Source organism: Antechinus flavipes, chromosome 4, assembly GCF_016432865.1.
Source record: "Antechinus flavipes isolate AdamAnt ecotype Samford, QLD, Australia chromosome 4, AdamAnt_v2, whole genome shotgun sequence".
In the NCBI taxonomy this organism is placed as follows: domain Eukaryota; kingdom Metazoa; phylum Chordata; class Mammalia; order Dasyuromorphia; family Dasyuridae; genus Antechinus; species Antechinus flavipes.
In genome coordinates, this window is record NC_067401.1 from 460,108,630 (window position 1) to 460,132,852 (window position 24,223).

General features: G+C 37.3%; 1 protein-coding gene across 3 annotated transcripts in view; it reads left to right on the top strand.

Annotated features, from left to right (window-relative positions):
- DNAI4 (dynein axonemal intermediate chain 4) overlaps positions 1–24,223 on the top strand; it is a 75,878-nt gene that overhangs the window by 28,780 nt on the left and 22,875 nt on the right. For all 3 annotated transcript variants that reach the window (XM_051999478.1, XM_051999480.1, XM_051999481.1), the window contains exons 7-10: positions 664–816; positions 17,439–17,630; positions 20,369–20,577; positions 22,925–23,011. In XM_051999478.1, coding sequence (XP_051855438.1) covers positions 664–816; positions 17,439–17,630; positions 20,369–20,577; positions 22,925–23,011 — 641 coding nt within the window. The remainder of the gene's footprint in view (positions 1–663; positions 817–17,438; positions 17,631–20,368; positions 20,578–22,924; positions 23,012–24,223) is intronic.

Here is a 24,223-nt window from a genome sequence, read left to right on the forward strand (position 1 = left end):
TAGAGAGGGAGAGAGAGGAGTGATGTGACAGAAATGGCAGGAGGGAAGGGATCCGTTTGGGTTAGAATCATCAAGGAGAGCCTCATGGAGAAGATGGATGTTGACTTCAGATTTGCAGAAGAGATAAGACTTGGAGTTTCTAAAGAATTGGACTTTCCACAGAGGGGAGAATCAGGGCACTGGGGTGATAAAGGACGGTGAGGGGCAAGTGAACTCCTTGGGCAGAGGAGCCACATAGAGGAAGACGAGGGGAGAGGGAGGAAGTAAGGTGGGATAGAGAAAGGAGCATCAGATTATGAAAGATCTTAAATGTCAGATCAAGCCGTTGAAGACTATTTATGTGTGTGTGTGTGTGTGTGTGTGTGTGTGTATAGATTGAATGGAGAAAACCAAAATCAATGATCTTTAAATTATTAAGATGATGGTATACAAAGGCCTGTGAATTGATGGACTTTTGAAGCTACATTCATAACAATTACTAAAGACAATTGTTGTTGGTCTTTTCTTTCCTTTTATTCTTATATGTATTGCTAACACCTCCCAGGAAGCCCCGGTTGCTCCTGTAGTAGCCAAGTAAACCAGGGGTGAGATTTTGCCTCCAATAAACTGATTGTTGCTTTGAGCGTGGTAGTTACCAATGGCTTTTTTCCTCTTCCTTTCTAGGCATAATGACCACTGCCTGGGCTTTGTATGACGCTTACAATGCCTTGGAGCTTACTCTTTCAGCAACAAAACTGGAAACAGAAAAGCTAGGCAGTGTACATGAGGGCTCGAAGAAAGGCGGGGACTCCAGATATCTGAGTGCCACAGACAAAAGTATGTTCCGACTGGCTTTTGTTCATGATTTTTAAATATGCTTTTAGAAATCAATTTTATGCCAAACAAAAACTTGAATCTTTCTGGAGAAATCACCCTGTTGATGATAACTATCCAGTTGTATTAGATCTTGGATCATAAATTTTTAAAAAATGCAAATCATCAGTTTTTGTCTCTTTCTACTAAAAGTATATCAGTGCAGTTTTCAAAATATCTCATTTAGGGGGAATATTGAATCCAGTCACTTCTCTAAAAAGCAGAAGACTTTGCCTTTAAGACTTATTAAGTGATAGTGATAATGTGTTTCATAAATATTTATTGATTGATAAATGAACTGATGGTGACTACATTTGGGGATATAACTGTAAACAAATAGAGATCCTTTAGATCTCTTGTTAACACACTAAGGCATTAGTTAAAATTTGATTCTGAAACAATGGAATACTAAGAAATATCAAAAAGTCTCAATAGCATGAAAAGTTCCCGTCTGCTAAATAGTCATGGTTCCATTAGTTTGTTCATCTGTGTTCTTTTAAAACCTTTCGGTGCCAGATTCTTCTTGGATTGCTGTATTAAATCTTTTGTGTCTTCATGCTGTTGCATGATCTATCACTTGCATTATGGAATAATTATGTGGAAAGTTGGGGAAGGGGTAGGAGGGGGCTTTACCCAAATGGCGGGAGCATCTGGATGCACTGAAGAGACGGTCCTCAACACAATGCGTCTTTGAAGTCTTCCTGATGGTTTTTAATGGTACCCCATACTTTATTTTTATATTTATTTTTTTTGCTGAGGCAATTGGGGTAAAGTGACTTGCTCCAGTCACACAGCTAGGAAGTGTTAAATGTCTGAGACCACATTTGAACTCAGGTCCTCCTGACTTCAGGGCTGATGCTCTATCCACTGCGCCACTTGGCTGCCCTATCCCATGCTTCATTGATGAAGATATTAGCGATGTGTATTTGTCTCATTGCTATCCCTGAATATTAATGTGAAAAGGGCAGATTAGAGAGATGAATGGAATAAAATTATTCTGAGTGGTTAATATGTCGCCAGTCAAGCTCTGGAGATATAAACAGAAAAGCCGGCCACCCCTTCCATCTAGGAGCTCTTATTCCAGTGGCAGAGAGACAATATGGGCAGGTTTGGGCGGCAGCTCGTAAGGAAGGGCCTGTGATCCTTAGCAAAGAGATGGCCGTGTCTCTCTTCTCGAAGCCATTTCTATTTCCTGCCAGTTTCTGATGATGAACTGGAAAGGACCAAGGATTTTGGTGGGAAGAACTTTCATTTCAGGGCCTTTGGTAGCAGTGACTGCAAAACCACTAAGGAGCCGTTACCAGCTGGCGTCTCCACGTGGGCTGCTTCCCAGGACAATGGTCGAGGGCACTTAACTAGAAGCAATGTCATTCTCTGGGCTCTTGGGCTGGATCTGTCAGGGTCCAATGGCCTGGGGCCTTCTCCCTTTCTTCTGTTCCTCAAGAGAGATGTGCACAATGTTCTGAACACACAGAAGAACCAGTTGGGAAATTGGTGCTAAGAGGAAGTTTGGGATGGGAACTTGGATTTGTCTGTATTGCTTGAAAATAAATAGTCTTAGAGGCTACAGGTGGCCACTCTCAACGTCTCTGGTTTTCAGGGGTCTTTTCCAGGTAGGACTCAAGGGAAAGAAAGTAATGGGCACAACCTCCCCAGAGCAAGTTCTTGGGCTTCCTGGCTGTTGTTGGCTTTACTTTTTCAGCCTTCAAGCTGTTTTTTGTAATGCAAGGGGTGGGGACCCGTAGTGTCCCTTTGACTTAGTGTGGGGAGCTCTTTACCAGTGCAGTTGGGTACCTTCTCTGTGAGCATCTTAGAGAATCCCCTTGGGCCTTGAGAGAGCTTGGGACATAGCCAGAATCACTCAGATCTTTATTTCTGTAAGATAAATTCTAAACCCAAACAATCCAGGCAGCGTTTTATTCTAGGCAAGTGTTGATCCTTTGGGGCTAATAACATGGATATCACTTGGCATCCCACACTCCTTCCCTTCCCAGAGTCAAATAAAAGAGAGATGAAGAAAACAGCCCAAAATAGAAAGATTACATTCCCTAGTCAGAGAAACTCTGCCTCCTCCCTCAGTTTGAGGTTTCCCTTGCCGTTCTCACTCGAAGCTATAATCCTCCTCCATCCTTCCCTACACAAACACACACAGACTCCTCAAAGAGATGGAGAAAATGAGGGGCTTTCTACACTCCCCTCCTCCACTTGCCCAAAGAGGAAAGAGTAGACCTTGCTCCAGAGACTGCCCCAGTCTTGCTCTTTTACTCTCTTGCTGAATATTCTCTTTTCATTTTGCACACATGCAATGGCTGGAGAAACAGAGTCCCAGGCCTGCCCCAGGTCATTCTGGCTCTGTGATCTTGGGTAGATCACTTAGCCTCAGACTCAGTTTCTTTATATATTAAACAGGATGGTGAGATACTGGAGCCTCTAAGCTCCTTTTCAGCCCCCAATCTCAGTTGCCTGAAAATCTAGTCCCTCTCTAGGGGAATGAAAATGGGTCAAGGCTGAGTGGGCTATGAAGGTCAAGTTCTGTGGTCACTGGTTTCCTTCTGAAAGGAGTTTTCCTCTCCAGCAGATAATATTTTATATTTTAATCTCTTAAAATTCTCTGCCACAATTTTTTCACTAGACTGTCCTGAGAACTTCCTGACTTCTGTTAACCGAGAAGTCCTGAGACTTCTGCCTTAGGAAGCAACTTCTGGACATGGCTGACTCCTGGCACAACCAATATCCTTTTTTTTTTTTTTTTAAGAAATATTTAAAATTTCCCCAATTATATGTAAAACTAATTATCATTTTAAAATATCATTTGAACTTAAATATAAGACATGAAAAGTACTTCCTTATACATAGAACAACATGAAAAGATTCAATAGAAAACCATGACTTTCCACTTTTTCACTTTTACTTAAAAAAAAAAAACACTATATAATAACACTAACATCATTTTCAAGCTACTCTGCTTTTCTGTGCTTCCTTTTAAGTTTTCTTGTGTTCTCTGATCAACATTTTTAATATTTTTTCTCCCTCCCTCTCTACCTATACTAGAGAAGTCCACTTTTTGACCCAGATTTAGAAATATATGGAAACTCTTTCTTCATCGAAAATACTACCCACTCATATCCTTTGACCATTTAAGAACTGGGGAATGATTCATATTCTTACAAATTTAGATATGAGTCTTTTATCTGAGAAACTATCTGTAAAATTTTTTCCTCTCAATTTTCTGTTTTTGTTCTAATCTTGCCTATATTCATTTTATTTGTACAAAGCATTTTTAATTTAATGTGATCACAATTATCCATTTTATATTTCATTCTTCCATCTCATATTTATTCATAAATTGTTCTCCTCTAAGTCTGATAGTTAATATGTCCATGTTCTCCTAATTTTCTTATGTTTCCCTTTATATCTAGATCCTATCTAGATCTATTTTGATCTTATCTTGCCCAATTTTTGCCAGACTACTCTCCAGCTCTCTCAACAATTTTTTTTTTTTACCAAATAATGGATTGTCCCCAAAGCTTAAGTATTTACATTTTTCAAACACAAGGTTGCAATACTCATTCAGTCCTGATTATTGTATGTTTACTCTGCCACTGATCTGCCTGTTGTTTCTCATCTGATATCAGACACTTTTGATAATTATTGCCTTATGTATAAGCTCTGATATTGCTAAACCTCTTTTCTTTACGTTTTCCCCCTTAATTTCTTGGATATTCTTGACTTCTTTTTTTCTTCCAGATAAATTTTGTTATTATTATTTTTCTAGCTCAATAAAAATAATTGATATTTTAATTGGGATGGAATTGAATAAATAGATTAGGTAAAATTGTCATTTTTATTATATTTTCTCTCTCCAGCTAATTAAATTGGACTTTATTTATGTCAAGTGTTTAATAATTATGTTCATGTCGTTCTTGAGTTTGTTTTGGTATTCCCATTTATCTTATACTGCCTACATTATTTTAAATGGGATATCTCTTATTATCTCATCTTGCAGAGTTTGTTGGTGATATATAGAAATGATGATGATTTATGTGGACTTATTTTATATCTGCTACTTTGCTAAAATTATTGTTTCAATTAACTTTGTGATTGAAGCTTTAGTATTTTCCAAGTACATCATCATATTGTCTTCAAGAAGACTTCATTGCCCATTCTGATTCCTTCAATTTTTTTCTTCTCTTACTGCTTTTAGTAGCATTTCTCAAAAATATTTTATTCCTGATCACTCCCTCCCCCAATATGCCTTCTTTTTTGTTCTCCTTCCTGCTTCCTGTATATTATTCCCCTCCTATTTTCCTGAATGGTAACATAGATTTCTCTACTCTTTTTGAGTAATAAGTAGCATTTCTAATGCAATATTGAGCAATATTAGTGATAGTTGGGCATCCTTGTTTCATTTCTGATCTTACTGGGAAGGCTTCCATTTTATCCTCATTACAAATAATGCTGTTGATGGTTTTGGGCAGATACTTCTTACCATTTTAAGGAAAAATGCATTTATACCTATACTTTCAAGAACTTTGAATAGGAATGAATGTTGTATTTTGTCAAAGCCTTTTTCTGCATCTATTAATATAATCAAGTGATATTTGTTACTTTTGTTATTGATATGATCAATTATGTTAATAGTTTTCCTTATATTAAATCATCATTTCATGATGCTGCATTGCTGGTATTAATCCCACTTGGTCACAGATGATAATCTTTGTAATATATTGTTGTAGTCTCCTAGCTAATATTTTATTTAGAATTTTTGCATCCATATTCATTAATGAAATTGGCTTATAATTTCTGTTTTTGCTCATCCAGTTTTAGATATGTGTACCATATTTCATAAAAGGAGTTTGGTAGGACTCCTTTTTTGTACATTGTTCCAAATAATTTGTTTCATATAGATATTAATTGGTTTCTAAATGTTTGGTAGCATTCACTTATAAATCCATCCAGTTCTGCTGGTTTTTTTTTTCTTTTGGCCACATTTATGGCCTGTCAAATTCTTTTTTTCTAAAAATAGGTTTATTTAGATATTTTATTTCCTCTTCTATTAATCCAGGAAGTTTTATGTTTTTATAAATATTTTTCCATTTCACTTAAATGATTAAATTCATTGGCATGTAATTGGGCAAAATAACTCCTTATAATTGCTTTAATTTCATCATAATTAATGGTTTTTTATCCTTTTACTTTTTATTAATAGTGATTTGACATTTTTCTTTGTTTTCAAATCATATTAACCAATGGTTAATTTATTTTATTTCTTCATAAATCAACTCCTATTTAATTTCAATTTTATTAATCCCACCTTAATTTTTTCACATTTCCAGTTTGGTGTTTCATTAGGAGTTTTTGCTATGTTCTTTTTCTAATTTTTAAAAATTGCATATCCAGTTCATTTGTCTATTCTTTCTGTTCTTTTATTCATATAAGCATCTAGAGATATACATTTTCCTCTGATTGTGTAATGCCGGAGAAACTGAGGCAGGAGAGATTAGAGAGTTTTTAATATTTTATTAATGGGAGAGTAAGATTGACTGGACAGGACTCTTGTCTCAGATTATCCAGTCAGACAGAGATAAGTGTACTGGGACCAAGGAATCCATATTGGTCCCAGGGCTGGAGGACCCAAAGAATCCAGCGTCCAGCATACAGCTGCCAGATGCCATTCTCCAGCAATGAATGGAAGAACCCCAACTTCTTAAATACCTTTTTGGAGACAAAGAAGAGAAAGGGAGGGAAAGTTTTTTTTATCAGGGAGGGGAAGCCATAAAACCTAAAAATTCCAGAGACAAAGAAGTAAAGATATCATGGGTTGATCTTGGAATATTCTAAAGGAATATTGTAAATCCATAAAAGAGTCAGGAGATCTACTCTTTTATCTTGCTAATTTACAACTCGAGAGCGAATAATCCTTAGTTTTACTGGGTCAGAGACAGAACAGTTAAGATAACTGAGACAGGGAAACTGAGTCAGGACAGTTAAAGAAAACTGTGGCATAACATTTCACACTCTTTCTCCTAAATATTCAAACCTTTGAATCTTAGCACCTTCCTCTAGGTATCCAGGAGGTCTTTGACCCACCCTATGTAAAGCAAATGAGCCAAAAATAAAACTAGAAAAAATGTAAGGACTCATATGGCAAGAGCAAGTCTCTCCCTGATAATCCCAGAGTTAACAGCTGTACAAAGGCTCCCTTGTTGCAAGCATGTCAGGCCCTCTACAGTTCTGGAGCACCACCTCAGCCAGAGAATCCAGTTTGAGATGGACAGTTAGGTCTGTGGTCATTAATGCACTTAACTCAGTCTCTGCTTACAAAGCAGCAGGGTCCAAGGCCCATTCAGAGAGGCAGCCCTCTCCATGGGGAAGGATGAGGCTTGTAGTACTCCACCCGTCCCCACCCAGAGAAACAGGACTGCTATTAGAATACAGATTTCTGAGCAGATTATGCACAGTTAGACCATCAAGGCAGGCAAACTCCAAACTTTTTAGGTGCCTCAAGCCAAACTTCAAGGTCCTTTGAAATGCTGAAATACTTAATGAACTGGGATTACAGGAATGGAAAAACAGATCAGAGACTGCCAGTGTCACTACAGGTGTCTGATTTCTAAAACTTTTCTAAAAAATAATCTCAAAACTGAGTCTGCCAGCGCACTTTTAACAAAATAAGGGATTCTAAAACTAAAGCATCCAAATTCAATCTGAACTAGTGAGATAGGGGGTGGGGCAGAGATGCCTAAGGCAAAATAGGAGCTAGGGGTTCCCATTCTTTTTGGTATTTTGAAAAAATATACCAGTTTCCCCAATGTTCTATCTCTACCTCCCTTTTTTTCTCACGGAAAGGAATTATCAAATGACCATTCCCCATATAAATCCCAAGAGCAAATCAAAATCCCTACACATAACAGACTAATACAGTAGCATTTCCTTAAAAGCCCTCAAACATAACAGCAATAATTACAGTTTTAACAAATCCCATCCCAAATCTTAAAACACACGTAATAGATGATCCAGGCAAGGTTTAACAGTCAGTCATCAACCATTCCCAAAGTCCCTCATATCAGTCCAAAGTACAGTCGATGCAGGGTCAAGTCCATGGTCTCATTTTAAAACTGCTACTTCAGGCTGTGAAATAGGAGGCTCTCATTCCTTGCAGAGTGGGTGTGTCATGCTGGCAATCAAGGCTGATCAAAGCTGATCCAGGTTCCAGAAGCAAGTCAATATCTGTAATTTGACCAAAATCTAGAACAAAAACACAAATCTAACAAATAAAGATTAGATCAGTCTCAGATAGAAAGACTCAGTTCACCAGACTGTTGCAAAATACGAGGAGGCCAAAATGGATTGGCCAGCAGTTTCCTATGTGACGAGCCGAGTTTGCTTTACAGGCCAAGCAAACAGCTGCAGTCTTACAGACCCCTGTTAATTGTCCATTTATCATGTAGAAACCTTAAAGAAACAAAACACAAATATCCAGTAACAGACAGATGACCAGGCGAAATACTCAGTTGCCCAAGCATTTAGGATACAATGATTACATATAACCAGACTGAAAATAGCAAGGCATGACATAATTGAATTGCATTAACAGTTCCATTGACCATTGCTCTGATCAGAGAGATCAGTTACAAAAGGAAAAATTCAAGAACATAACTATAACATAACATAAGCAGTTGAGTTTTAACAGTTTATCAATCAATTGTCCCAGTAACTGTCACAGGGTGGAGCTTTAAAACTCCCAAATAGCATTAGCGAATTAACTCTAAGCCCAAAAACTCCAATAACAGATGTCATCAAATTTCGGATAAATCTTAAACAATTATTTATCATATCCTTATAAGTCATACCCAATACATAGAAAAACATCCCAAATTGCATATTGTCCATAACAAACATTTTCAAAAGGACAAAGAAAAACTTATGTCCAGAGGCCCTTTAAATAACCTCAGGATGACCCATTTAAACTTATACAAAACACCCAATTCCACATAAAAGAATTCAAGGGTTTTTTTAACATAGCAATTAAACTCTTAGAAATATTCGTACCAAAGTATGGATCACATTTACGACCATTTTCTTTTAACCAAAAAAAATTTATGTATCAAGAAACAAATATTCAATCAATTAACCTAAAATAAGCATGTCCTTAAAAATCAGTTTGCTGAACTGGCCGTAATCAGATAAGAAAAAAAAACGGCAGGAACATACTCAGGGGGGTGAGGGGAGGAGAGGATTCCACGTGGCCACCCTTCCCCCACTCCTGACCCCCTAGAAAAAAATTCCCTCAGGTTCCCCACTCAATTTCCTACATGGGGATCCTTTTCAAGATTTAACCTATCAGTTTCCCAATATCAGGTTTCTTCCCAAATCCACCCATTTCCAACTTTCTCTTTCCCCCTTTTTCTCACAGGCTGCTGCAGTCAGCCAGAGACAGAGAGAGAGAGAGAGAGAGAAAGATTTTTCAAACTTCTTGATATTTTCTAAGCCTGCAACACAGAGGCTGAATCCTTATCTCTTACAAGCTTACTAACTTTTAACACAGACACACAGAAACAAACATGGAGCTCCAATTTACTATGCACAGTTGCAACGTTTTCCAACCAACAACATAACAGACAAACCACACAGAACATAGAACATATATGACAGACTACACAGTTACAACATTAAGCAAACATACCCAGAGGATATTCTCCAGTGTCCCAGAAAATACCCGTCTCAGAATTTTTAAACCCGTCGGCATTTATTCTGAGACCACAGGTTGCTAGCAACAGAACAGACCAGAACCAGAACCAGAACCAGATGGTACCGCAAAAGGTACCCAGACAGACTTACTCTCCCGAATGCCGAATCAAATGCCGAATCGATTTCGTTGTCCACTGTAGGCCAAACTGAGGCTGAAGCACTGCTTCCTTTTCCTAGGAGTGCTGGTCTTTTCTCAAGGAACAGACCCAGGTCCTGAGCCCCCCTCAGGCCTAGGTGGAGACCGAGAGGTCTCTAATCTCTAATCCAGTTCTCAGTTTCTATTATCTCGGTGGGAACCTCCAAATTGTAATGCCGGAGAAACTGAGGCAGGAGAGAGATTAGAGAGTTTTTAATATTTTATTAATGGGAGAGTAAGATTGACTGGACAGGACTCTCGTCTCAGATTATCCAGTCAGACAGAGATAAGTGTACTGGGACCAAGGAATCCATATTGGTCCCAGGGCTGGAGGACCCAAAGAATCCAGCGTCCAGCATACAGCTGCCAGATGCCATTCTCCAGCAATGAATGGAAGAACCCCAACTTCTTAAATACCTTTTTGGAGACAAAGAAGAGAAAGGGAGGGAAAGTTTTTTTTATCAGGGAGGGGAAGCCATAAAACCTAAAAATTCCAGAGACAAAGAAGTAAAGATATCATGGGTTGATCTTGGAATATTCTAAAGGAATATTGTAAATCCATAAAAGAGTCAGGAGAGCTACTCTTTTATCTTGCTAATTTACAACCCGAGAGCGAATAATCCTTAGTTTTACTGGGTCAGAGACAGAACAGTTAAGATAACTGAGACAGGGAAACTGAGTCAGGACAGTTAAAGAAAACTGTGGCATAACAATTGTGGCTTTTGCTGCATCCCATAAATGTTGGTATGTTATCTCATTGTTGACATTCTTTTTAGTAAAATTATTCTTTCTATGATTTTTTCTTTAATTTACTTATTTTTAAGATTAGGTTGTTTAGTTTTCAATTAATTTTTAATCTGCATTTCCACGGTCTCTGATTGAATATAATTTTTATTGCATTGTGATTTGAAAAGGATGCATTTACTATTTCTGCTTTTTTTGTATTTAACTATGAAGTTGTAATATATGATCAGTTTTGTAAAGATAAAACATAAATCACTGAGAAAAAAGTATATTCATTTTTATTCTCATTTAATTCTCTCCAGATATCTATCATATCTAGCTTATGTAAGATTCTATTCACTTCCTCAATTATTTTTAATTTATTTTTTGGTTAGATTGATCTAATTCTGTGAGGTGAAAGTTAAAGTCCCCTCACTGTTATTGTATTACTATTTAATTTTGTCATGCCACAGTTTTCTTTAACTGTCCTGACTCAGTTTCCCTGTCTCAGTTTCCTTAACTGTTCTGTCTCTGACCCAGTAAAACTAAGGATTATTCGCTCTCGGGTTATGAATTAGCAAGATAAAAGAGTAGATCTCCTGACTCTTTTAGGGATTTACAATATTCCTTTAGAATATTCCAAGATCAACCCATGATATCTTTACTTCTTTGTCTCTGGAATTTTTAGGTTTTATGGCTTCCCCTCCCTGATAAAAAAACTTTCCCTCCCTTTCTCTTCTTTGTCTCCAAAAAGGTATTTAAGAAGTTGGGGTTCCTCCATTCATTGCTGGAGTATGGCGGCTGGCAGCTGTATGCTGGACGCTGGATTCTTTGGGTCCTCCAGCCCTGGGACCAATATGGATTCCTTGGTCCCAGTATACTTATCTCTGTCTGACTGGATAATCTGAGATGAGAGTCCTGTCCAGTCAATCTTACTCTCCCATAAATAAAAATATTAAAAACTCTCTAATCTCTCTCCTGCCTCAGTTTCTCCGGCATTACAATTTCACTTGTAATTCATTTGACTTTTCCCTTAAAAATTTAAATTTTTATAGCATTTGGTGGATATAGGTTTAATACTGATATTATTTCACTTTACACTATCTTTTATCATAATTAGTTTCCCTGTTTATTTCTTTTAATTAATCTCTTCTAACTTGCCTGAGATCATGATTGCTAACTCTGCTTTTTTTAAAAAATCTCAGTTGAAGTATAATAAATTCTATGGCAGATCTTTATCTGTATTTTAAATGTATTTCTTGTAAACAACATGTCAGATTCTAGTTTTTAATCCATTCTGCTATCCGGTCATGTTTTATGGACAAGATATCCCATTCATATTCAAAGTTATAATTACTAGTTTTGTATTTCCTTCCATTCTGTTTTTCATCTCTTATTCTTCTCATCCTCTATTTTTACCTAATTTCTCCTTACACATCCAATTTATTTTTAACCATTGCCTTCCTAATCCATATCCTCTTAGAGAATTCCTCTCTTATTTCCTTCTTTCCCCTTCCTACTCTTTTACCTACTCATCCCTCTAAAAAATCCCTCCCTTATCCTATCCTTCTACATTTCTATTTCTTTATACATTTAGAAGATAAATCTACCTTTCTAGATGTATATATTATTCCCTCTTTCACCTAGTTTTGATGAGAATAAGGTTCCAGCACTATTAGCCTTCTAACCCCACTTGCTTCCATTGTAACAATTCTTCTATTCATGCCTTATTTGTATGTTGATTGCTCTATTTTATCTTTCCTTATATATTTTAATTTTTAAAGATTCATTCTATAATACTCAATTCAAACCCAAACCTTCTATCTACATATGCTCTTTCAAAATACCCAAGTATTGATAACATTCTTAAGAGCACAGAAGGCAGTTTTCCTCAGTAACTTCTTGTAATATCGTATCTAAAGTATTTTTTCATAGCTTTCAAGTAGTTCAACAATTTTTAAATTGTCTTTCCTCAATCTTTTTTCTATATCAGTTTTTTTTCCTAAAGAGATATTTCACTTTCTCTTCACTTTCTGTTCATTTAAAAATTTTTTTTTTAATATTTTGGTATCTTGTGATATCATTATTTTCCCTTGCCCAAGTCTAGTTTTTAAGAAATTATTTTCTTCTTTTTAAATTTTGAGTCCTAAATTCTCCTGCTTCCTCCCTTCACTCTTACAGGTGATATATGTATAATCATGCAAAACATATTTCCATATTAGTCATGTTGTGAAAGAAAACACAAACCAAAAAAATCATAAAAAATTTAAAAAGTAAAAAATAGTTTGCTTGATCTGTATTTAGATTCTATCAGTTCTTTTTCTGAAGTGGATAATATTTTTTATCACGAATTTTTTGGAATCATCTTAGATCATTGTATTGCTGAGAATAGCTAAGTCATTCACAGTTGTTCATCATGCAGTATTTCTCTTGCCATATACAATGTTCTCCTGGATCTGTTCATTTCACTTTGTATCAGTTCATGTAAGTCTTTGCAGGTTTTTTTTTTTTTTAAAAGAGAAGGGCAAAGGGAATGATGTAAGCAAAGACACCGTGGTAGATTATTACAATGTCCCCATTTCTTGGGGGGGGAAAAACTGTATTCCATATGTTAATTATTTAATCACCTGACAGGCAATAGAAACATTTGAATAGCTTTTGTAATTTCTTTCTGATGAAGGCCAACTTAATCTTTGCACACAGAGAGGAATCTAATACTGTTAATCTAATACTGTTTTTAATAGTAGTATTGTTTCTTCTCATGATTTTTTTTTTTTTTTTGCTGATATTCTTTTAGATACCACCCAAGCCTGCTAAGAAAGATTTTATTCCACCTCCCCAGGAGTATTTATGAGGGACTCTTATTGCCACCATTGCTGCTAGCATCTAAATAGCAGTGGGATATTTTTTGTCTTGGAAAAACTTTCTCTAGACCAATGGATGGTAGTATCCCCTTAATCTTTCACCCTCTATCTTTTTTCCCTTTCTTAGTCAAACTCTTAGAAAAAGTTGCCTATACCTGTTGCCTCCATTTCCTCTCTTCTTATCCATATTTTTTTTCTGGCTTCTGACCTAGGTATTTAACTACAACTATTTTCTGAATTAAGTAGGGTTAAGTGACTTGCTTAGGGTCACATAGATAGTAGATGTTCATCTCAGGACAGATTTGAATTCAGGAAGAGGAGCCTGATGTTCTATCTACTGCCCCCCTCAGTTAACAATGATCTCTTAATCATCACATCCAGTGGCTTTTTCTCAGGCTTCTTTATTTTTGACCTCTCAGCAATCATTGGCCCCTGCTCTCCCAGAATATCTTCTCTTCTTTAGATCTCCATGACCCTACTCTCTTCTGGTTCTTCCCTTCATGTCTAACTGTTCCTATTCAACCTCCCTTTGGTTCATCATCCAAGTCCTCTTTAACTAAGGATGTCACCTAAAACTATGATGGGCTCTCTATCTCACTCACTCATTTCATCTGCTCCCATAGTCTTATTTCTCTCTATACAGATAATTTCAACATCTATTTAGCCTCTCTCCTGAGCTCCAGTTGTACATCGCCGTCAGTCCGTTGGGTATTTCAATCAGATGTCATGTAAACGTTTCAAACTCAATGTGATTGAAACCGAGTTCATTGTCTTTTTCTTAGGACTAGACTTTTGTTTCTGTTGAGGGTACCGCCATTTTTCTTGAAATAGAGATTCACGGCATTCGTGCTGTCCTTGTGTTCTTGCTTCCCTCATGGCACATATCCAACCAATTTTTAGATCTTATGGTTTCTATCTCCATGGCGTTTTGTGTTCAACTCTCTACCCATACAACTGCTCTCTTAGTTGAGTTTTTATACCCTTTCACCTGATCTGTTGCAAGGGCCTCTGGACTGGTCTCTTGGATTCAAGCCCCTCCTCATTGCAGTTCATTTCCCACAGTTTCCTGAGTGATTTTTCTTAAGGGTGGGTCTGAGCTCAGTGGGGATTACCTTGTCTCTGGGATGAAGTGTGGACTCTTGCAGAGTTTGAAACCTTTGCAGCCTGATTCCTGGCTGCCTCTCCAGCCTTTTTAGACGTTGCTTCCCTCATGCTCTCCCCAGGCCTGCTGTTTCTTATAGTCCTGTCTTTGCATTCACTATTCCCTGTGCCTGCAACGTGCTACCTATTTACCTTTGTCTTTTAGAACCCCATTGCTTCCTAAAGAACGACCCTACTATTTCCAAGAAGACTTTCCTATCTCCAAATGTTACTGTCCTCTCACCAAAAATTCTACCTTGTATTTATTTTGTCCATTTTGATCTGTGTCCTGTATCTCTAAGTACAAGATAAGCTCTTAAAGACAGAAATAATTTTGATTTTTTTTATGTCTCTACTGGAACATAATGGGAACTTAATAAATGTTTGTTTATTGTTTGATTGATATCTGTTGTGTGCCACTATAGAAGAATAATTAAGGGATATATAAGTAATGAAATAGATTAGCTTCCTTTTTTTCATTTTTAAAGGAATAAAAGAATTTATTTTAATACTTTAAAACCAAACTGATATAAATAGCAATAAGAGTCTTAGGTTTTAGATCTCTTTTTGGGAATGTCAGTAAGTGAATGTAAGTAATTTTCTTTCTTTTCAAGGGAAAGCACCATTTATTTTTAAAACAAAGAATAACATCCTTTCCATAAAATCTATTCAACAAATAAGCTTATTATGATAAAGTAAGGATAGATGATAGGGAATGAAAAGGGAGAAAGGGACCTAGCAAAAGGGGGACATGAAGCTAGCAACTAAAGACACAAATTGCTAAATAATGCTGTACTTAGAAAAACAGCATTATATAGATTTGAAGAGGGAAGAGGATTTACTATTTCTAAATGCTAGTTTTCTTGAAAAATCCAACAAAACAATTTCCATTTTCTTCAAGGCATGTTCCTGCTCTAGGCTGCATCCACGCAAACCCTGGGCTTCTGCAGATATTTTTCCATTCTTAAATGAGTGAGATATGTTGTCTTGGGAAAGCAGATTGGCAGATATTCTCGTAGAGAGCAGTAATCTAGTAGCACTACTTAGCCTGGGCTAGGATGTCTGTGACATTTATTGCATAACCCTTTTGTTGGGATTCCACTGGGACAGGTTAAGGGCCCCAAACTCGTCCAGGTTGATATCTGCTATTTACTTAGTTTGTCCCTGTGGGGTCTTTCTGCTGCTTGTTGTGAGGACTGCCTTCCACCACCAACCTAGGCCCAACTCCCCTATCATTCATTAAATGGTCACTAAAAGCTGAGGTCACCAAAAACAAACAATGAGCTTCTCAGATGAGAGAAGCCTCAGGGGGGCAGTCCAGGTTTTGGCCTTGTCCCCAGCCTTTGTTCCCCAGCTTGGCGGAACTTGTTAGAAATATCACTCCATCAGCCTTAGTCATTGACAAGCCAACCTAACATCCTTATTTAATTGTTCTGTACTAATCTAGTCTCTTCTATCTGTACTTATTTTATATCTAATCTTATGTTATATCTATTCTATTCTAGTTATATATTGTATCTCTTCTATTTATACTTATTTTGTATTTAGTCTTGCCATGAGTATATCTTTATTTTATTTTATTTATATTTACTTTATATCTAGTCTAGTTATGCTTATATCTTTTCTATTATACTTATTTTGCATCTAGTCTCACTATGGTTAGATTATATCTTTTTATTTTATTCTATTTATATTTACTTTATATCTACTCTAGTGATGCTTATATTTTCTTTTCTATTTATACTTATTTTGCATCTAGTCTTACTATGGTTATATTATATCTTTTTATTTTATTCTATTTATATTTACTTTATATCTACTCTAGTGATGCTTATATTTTCTTTTCTATTTATACTTATTTTGCATCTAGTCTTACTATGGTTATATTATATCTTTTTATTTTATTCTATTTATATTTACTTTATATCTACTCTAGGGATGCTTATATTTTCTTTTCTATTTATATTTATTTTGCATCTAGTCTTACTATGGTTATATTATATCTTTTCATTTTATTCTATTTATATTTACTTTATATCTAATTTAGTTATGCTTATATTGTATCTTTTCTATTTGTGCTTATTTTGCATATTATATTTTCTCTTCTATTTATAGTTATTTTGCATCTAGTCTCACTATGATTATATTTTTTATTTTATTCTATTTATATTTACTTATATCTAATCTAGTTATGCTTATATTTTTCTATTCTGTTTATATTTACACACGTACTTGCTGTCTTCCCTCTTGGAAGCAGGTCTCAGGTCATTAGTTGTATTTGTAGTTACAACACCCAGTCCTTGGTACAAAACAGGCGCTTAATAAATGGGTCTTTGAGTAAAATAGATGGATGTAGACATTTGGGGCATTAGAGACCATGAGGGGGCCTGGAGCACTGGGCCTGGAGTCAGGAGGACTCATGGCCCAAGTTCTAATGTGTGGCCCCAGATATTCCCTCGCTGGGTGACCCTGGACAAATCATGTTACACTGTTTGCCTCAGTTTCCTTCTTGGCTTGGAACAGGAGAAGGAAATGGCAAGCCGCTGCAGTGTCTCTGACAAGAAAATCCCAAATGGGGCAAGAAAAGTCAGATGTGACTGAACAAGAACCACAAATAAAGACTTAAAGGCTTAGTGCTTCCCCCACATTTCACAGTCAGATTCTTTGGATGGAATTGAGTATTAAGAAAAATTCTCTCACTGGTTGTTCTCTAAAGCAATCCTTGTGTATCTGACTGAGAGACTGCCCTGTCAATTAAAAAAAAATAGGCTACCCTGTCATGTACATTGAATCTTACCTGTAGCTCTTGAGAAATGAATTGAAAATTCATGATGTTTTAGGAATCCTGGAAGGATTCCCTTTTCCACCATCATCATGGAAGTAGAAAACCAGCTTTCACTAAACCTGAATGACATCCTGCGGGTAATTTTTCATTAAACACGATTTCATACTGTTCTCTTGATATTTTACAGCAAGTGAAACCAGTTCTACGATCGATGTCGAAAGCCTCATTATGGCTAAAATTCACGAGGAAGAGGAAGATCGTTCAGAATTGATATTCAAGTCAGAGAAATTTCAAGAGGATTTATTTTTCATGGAGAGGGTTCTCATGGAAAATATATTTCAGCCCAAGCTCGCAGCTTATCGACAGCTTCCTATCCTAGGTAATTAAAAAAAAATAGATAATTATGTTTCATTCCTGCAGGAGAAAATGCATTTTCTCTGATATTCCCTACTTATCCAGAGTGTTCCAAAAATCTGTTAAGAAGTAGTCATCCCTTCCACATCATGGCAGTCCCCCATCTGGAAAATCCTCATAAATTCTTTGCCCTTCCCTTTATTGCAGAGAAGTCTGAATTTTTTCCTTCTAATTTTTGGGTTGTTTACAATAGCTTATCAAAAAACTAGGGTTAAGCATTTGGTTATAGGTTCTGTGTCATTTTCTGGGTGCCTGTGGCTTCCACAATCTTCCCCAAATTTCCTATTTAATTTCCTCTCCTGACTTGTCACATATCAAAATTATGATGGGGAAGGTCACGATGTGGATGGGATTACTGGATAAAATCATAGAACTGCATAGGAGGGAGTATGCTCAGCTTGACTCATCCCCAAACCTTGAATCCTCCTAGAAAGGAGTCAGCAAGGAAATCAAGGGAAAAGCCCCAAGTGGGCAGCACCGTGCCAGCCACCCGCAGGACCCTGCTCTAGAGCCAGAGGGGCTTCCGAGGCTGCCATTTTGGAGATGAGAACAGCGAGAACCAGGCAGGAGGTGGAGGGCCTGGTCCAGGAAAGGGCAGAGGTGGGGTGATGGGGATGGGCTTCTCCATACCCCCGTGGGACCTGGGGATACAAACACTGGGGAGGCTCAGAAGACTGGCAGGCTCACATGGTGGCAGCAATGACGCACTTGGAGTTAGATGTGAGAGCCAAGGTCCCGAACCTCTCCGAGTCCCTGTTCTTCCCTCTACAACGGGGACAGCGAGACCTGCCGTCCTGCCACATGGGCTTGTTGTGAAGATCAGTCAGTAAATAAGGTGGCCTGTTTAAACTGCCCTGCAAACCTTAAAGTGCTGTGTAAATGCAAGCTATTGTTATTATTGTTTGAGGGAGAAAGAAAAAAAAAGCTTTTTAGGTTATAATTATATATAATAATTCTACTATAGTTATATAGTTTATAATTATATAACTATATAATTCCTCAAATGGCTTCTTCCTTATCTTTTAGTATAGTGTGATGTATCATAAGACGTTTAAATAAAAGATATATTCATATTTATTTTCCCTGGTAATGTCTGCAAAGGCCAGGCTTTGAAAAAGGGATATAAAATGAAGAGGATTTTTAAAATGGGGATTTTTAGGTCCTCAATGAAGGACCCTTCCCCTATCTCCCCCTTTGTTTTCTGTTGAGAGATACTGGTTCACAGGAAAAATGATCTGTCAAGACCTATGTACCAGTTAAAAAACAACTTAATTTTTGGAGATCAGGAAAACAGCTAATTAGTATATATACACGTTTTCATTTATATTGTATATATATACATATACATACATGTTATACATACACACATGTGCATGCACACAGAATATACATAAGTGTGTGTATATATATGTGTACACACATGTGTTTACATATACACACGTGCATGCATTCAAGTATTTTTAAGCTTTGCAGAGCATTGTGCATCATTATCCCGTTGGAGCCTTACCACCCTGAGAAATAGGTGCTATTATTCTCATTTTACAAATAAGGAAACTGAGGTTACGTTTCTTGGCTCAGGGTCACAAAGCTAGCATCTGAGGCCTAATTTGACTCCCAAGTCCAGTGCTTTATCCATTGTCACCCAGTTGCCTAAGGAAAAAAAAAAGATAAAAAATTAGCTTGCTTTTGAAATCTAAAACAGATGGCCTAATCTTCTATTAAATAAATATCATAAATCACAAAGCCAGATAAACAAGAGAATAAAAAAAATAGGAGACATCCTCAGCAGAGGGAGGGAGGGATGTCTAGTACATAAGCTTGGGGATGTGGCAAGGGCTGCTGAGAGCCCCCCCTGGCAGCCCCCCGTCTTCCAGTGTTTGTGTCTCAAGTCTCCCTCATTGACCACAGCTGACCTTGCCTCCTTGCAGGCTCGCTGTCCAGTCTCTCCCACCACCCACATCTGCTGACTCCTACGCTATTGTTTGGCTTTCCTACCCAATCGGCCATTGCTTCCCTGCTCCCAGTGGCCTGAGCCAGGAGAACCCTTTTCCAGATGTGCCTTTGAAACTTGCTAAGTCTTCAAAATGACCATGGGAAAAGAGGGATCCGTGTCCATTGTGTGAGGGATGGGCACAGCCCCGGAACCCACTGAGCAGCGTACACATCCCTGCCCCATTTAGCATTTTCTACACAAACTGGCCCATTTTAATAGAGTATAAACATTTGCCAGTTTGTGGTTAGTCTTTTTGTCCTTCTTGGAAACCTAACAAGTGAAATGATATTTTAGCAATAGAAACAGCTTCTGCTGTCTCTTAAAAGGGACCCTATTGGATTCAGGGAGAGTTGCAGGTGTCTGAGCAGTGACTTTGATATCCAAGCTGACTTAATTGAGTTAATTACAGTGTGGGGATAACGCACACCAGTCATGTTTTCAGGGAGTATTCTTTATCCAAGCTGCATTTCAGGAGGAGGGAACAGAAATTCACACATTAAATAAATGTCTTTTGGTTAGTTCCACCCAACTAATTATTTTTTCGGGAAGGGGAGGTGCTTTGTAAAACGACCTTGTTGGAATCAGTAAAAGAGGGGCTTTGGCAACCCCCATGGCATGAAAATTCCACATGTATATGTAACATATATATGTTCATATGTGTGTGTGTGTGTGTGTGTGATAAACACATTAAAAATTCTTTTGTGCCTTAGGCAAGGAGATGGAAGAAGAGGACACTTATCACCAAGTGCAAAAAATCAAGCTGATTGAGGAAGATGAAGATACAGATATTATGGAAGGAGAGACTGGGGAGTCTTCGGAAGAACCCATCCCTCCCAATCTCGAACGGCTGTGGTCATTTTCTTGTGACCTAACAAAAGGGCACAACGTGAGCAGTATGGCCTGGAACAAAGCAAACCCGGTGAGTTGGCAAGCACCTCTCGGGAAGTCTCCTCCAAGATGGAGCTGTTCAAATTAAGGCCGCCAGCCTTGAGTGGGAAGGAAGACGGGGGAATCCCAAGGAGCTACTAGAACCCCATAAAAATAGGAACCTATAACCGTGTCCCCAGCATTTTCCCAGCAGGAGGTAGAGGCAGCCACTGCCCAGGAACTGTCCAACACTAGCAAGTTCTGCTGCTGGAGACCTTGGCTGTTCCTGGAGAGTTGGAGACTGCAGGAGCTGCCTCCACCTTTCCATAGCTAATGCACCAGCCTTTCTATCCTATCCTTTTCTGTTCTTTCTATATTTCATTTGAGCATTAGTCATCATTCAGGAGGGATACCAGAAAGTTGGTTCAAATGGGCTCCTGTATTAGATTCTCAGTAAAACAACAAGAGAACATGATTTATTTTAAAGAACTATACTAATATTTATACATCAAATCAAATGATTTGACTGGCATCACTTTGCCTTAGAAGGCAATAAAATTATTCCAACAGTGTTGCCTTTACATTACAAAAACCATTTTTTTTTTTATCCCATAGCATTTTTGGAAACTCTTTTCTTCTATGTAATGGATGCCCCACGTGCTAATCTTGACTCATTTCATTTCTCATTTCTGGGTTTTGGTTCAGATTGTCTGTTGTGTTTGAAATACCCTCCCTCTCCTTGGATTTCCTGTCTTTCTCAGAAGTTCATTCCAAGCACCATTTGGTGCATATTCAAGGCCTTTCAGCTTGTTTCTCCCTGAGCCTTTTAACCCCTAGTATCCCCATCCCAATATTACTTTGTATACATCTTTACTTTTTGTGTCCTCCTCTAGTTGAATATATGTCACTTGAGGACAAGTAGTTCACTTTTCTCTTTGTATTCTTGGTCCCACACTCAGAGTAAAAGCTAATTAATGTTTATGGATAATAGCAGAATCCAAGCACTCTAGAGGTTCCAAGCCAGGGCTGATGACTGACACAGGTGAGAGAGTTGTGTGATTCTATTCTTGGAGGTGACTCCAAAGATAACCTGGGTTCTGGAAACTTAAAAAAATTATACTTATATTTTAATAACATCAACTTTCTTTTTAAAAACATTTATTCATTTTTAATACACATTGCTTTATGAATCATTTTGGAAGAGAAAAATCAGAGCAAAAGTGAAAAACCATGGGAGAGAAAACAAAAACAGAAAAAAGAAGTGAACACAGCTTGTGTTGACTTACATTCAATCTCCTTAGTTCTTTTTCTGGATGCAGATGGCATTTTCTGTGCAAAGTCTGTTGGGATCTCTTTGGATCGCTGAGAAGAACTAAGTCTTTTCTAGTTGATCATCACACATTCTTGTTGTTATTGTGTACAATATATTCCTGGTTCTGTTATAACATTGATTTTTTTTTATCATCCTCTGTGTTTTGTTTTATGCATTTAGAATCAATATTCTGAGAAGGAATTCATCCTAGGTTTCCCGAGATTCTTGTCAGAAGGTCTATCCTTGACAAAGAAAGATGAAAAACCCTCCCTTGAAAGCAAAAAGGTTAAATGCCTTATAAGGTGAAGTCAGAAGAGAAGTCTCACTTCTGTTTTGTGTCATGGCAGCCCATTGATAGACTTATTTCTCTCCCTAAGGTTTTCACAGTCCAGGGTCTGGGGGAGTGCACTGCCCTCCTTTGGGGTACAAGGACTGGCACGTCCCAAAACATCTGCCTTACTTTTAGTCTCATAATAAGGCGCCTTATTCCCACAGAGTCTTTTCTTATGGTTATCATAAATTAGGAACTGATCATTTGTGTTGAAACCCATGTAACAAATGTGTATACTTCGATTAGACATCTCCTCTCTACATAATTTATATGGGTTTGTGTTGGAAGAAACATGTTTTTTGTATACCACCTATGATATCTAATAAGACACTAGACACATTTTAAAGCTGTTCAAATTCAACTCTTAAAACTTTCAAATAAAAGTGATGAAGTGAAACTGAAAATCTGAATACACAAATGTCAGAGTATGGACACAGTAGCATGTGCTCATGGATAGGGGGAGGGAATGACTTTTCGACACAAATGTTCTAAGCATATTCTGGGATTATTTTTTTAGGTGACTTGTATCTTCTTTTCGATTTATATTAGCAATAATTTTATTACACTTCTAAGCCCATATGCTTTTATCTTTATCTTAATTTTTAAAAATTTATTAGTTTGGCTTATTTGTTTACTTCTTCAGCTTGGCTTAAGCCAATGTAGTTGGTCAAAACAATTCTCTAAAAGAGTAATGCATTTGACCACATTTCTGTGGCATCTGAGTCATGATCTTAAATCTCTCCTTCTGGTTTTCAGGATCTGCTGGCTGTTGGATATGGCCATTTTGGCTTTAGAGAACAGAAGAGAGGACTGGCTTGCTGTTGGTCATTAAAGAATCCTATGGTAAAACTGGAGCAAGAGGAACATTTTTCATTCGCTTAATTAAAAGTCATTATTTCTATAATCAAGACATTAAAAATGGGGACTTTCCTATATTAATTTTCTGAGGATTGAATCTCTAATAATTGAAATCATTGAATCTCTAAAAATTAGAAGCTTGAAATAATTGAAATAATTCCACCTTTATTATTTTTCTTTAAAATACATTGTTTATTTCTGTGCTAGTTGTGGAATTTGTAAATATATGCTTGCAGGCAGATTTCCCTATTAGACTGTAAGTTCGTCAAGGGTAGGGGTGTCTTTTACCTCTATTTGTATCCTCAGTGCTTAGCATAATGCCTGGCACAGAGGAGGTGCTCCATAAATATTTATTGACTGACTGGAATGGATGTCTTATCACAACTCCACTAATAAGAAGTAAATGGCATTTTCCTTCCCTGTATGAAGGATGTTTGCTAAAACAGAGGCAAAAAAGAAATTTGACTGATCCCATCATTTTATTTTTATGCACAATGACATTTAAAATAGCAGCACAATTTCTCAAATGTAATGCATTTTTTCCTAATTTTTTCCCTTCTTAATTCTGGGCCTATGAAATACATATGGATTAGTGCTAAAAATTACTTGCTAAAATCTGACCATGATTGTCCAACAACAGATATTATTTATCCATTTGGCTTTTCCTGTGTGGATGGTCCGAAGAATCACTTTGGAGTCCTTGTGGATTTACCTGAAGAGGCTCTGTGAGGTTCATGTTATCAGAATAGTGTCATCCTTAAACAGGATGGCCTGACTATCACCCAAGAATCCCTTTTCCTTATGGATCTTAAAATACACATATTCTTAACCTAAGGTCTATAAACTCTTTCTAAAACATTTTGTTTACTTTTGATATTTGGATTAGTATATTTCATTATTATTTCATAATAATACAAGAGGAAAATGGGAGTAAACATTTATACAGCTCCTACTATGTGCCGGAAAATATGCTAAGCACTTTTCAAATATTATCTCATTTGATCTTCACAACCTCTCTGAGAGGCAGGTACTGCCATTAAGGATACTGAGGCAGATAGTAGTTGAGTCCTCCCTCCCTCCCTCCCTTCCTCCCTTCCTTTCTTTCTAACCCTCCCTCCCTCTCTTCCCTTCCTCCCTCCCTCCTTTCATTTTAACCCTCCCTCCCTCTCTTTCCTTCTTTCCCTCCTTCCCTACTTC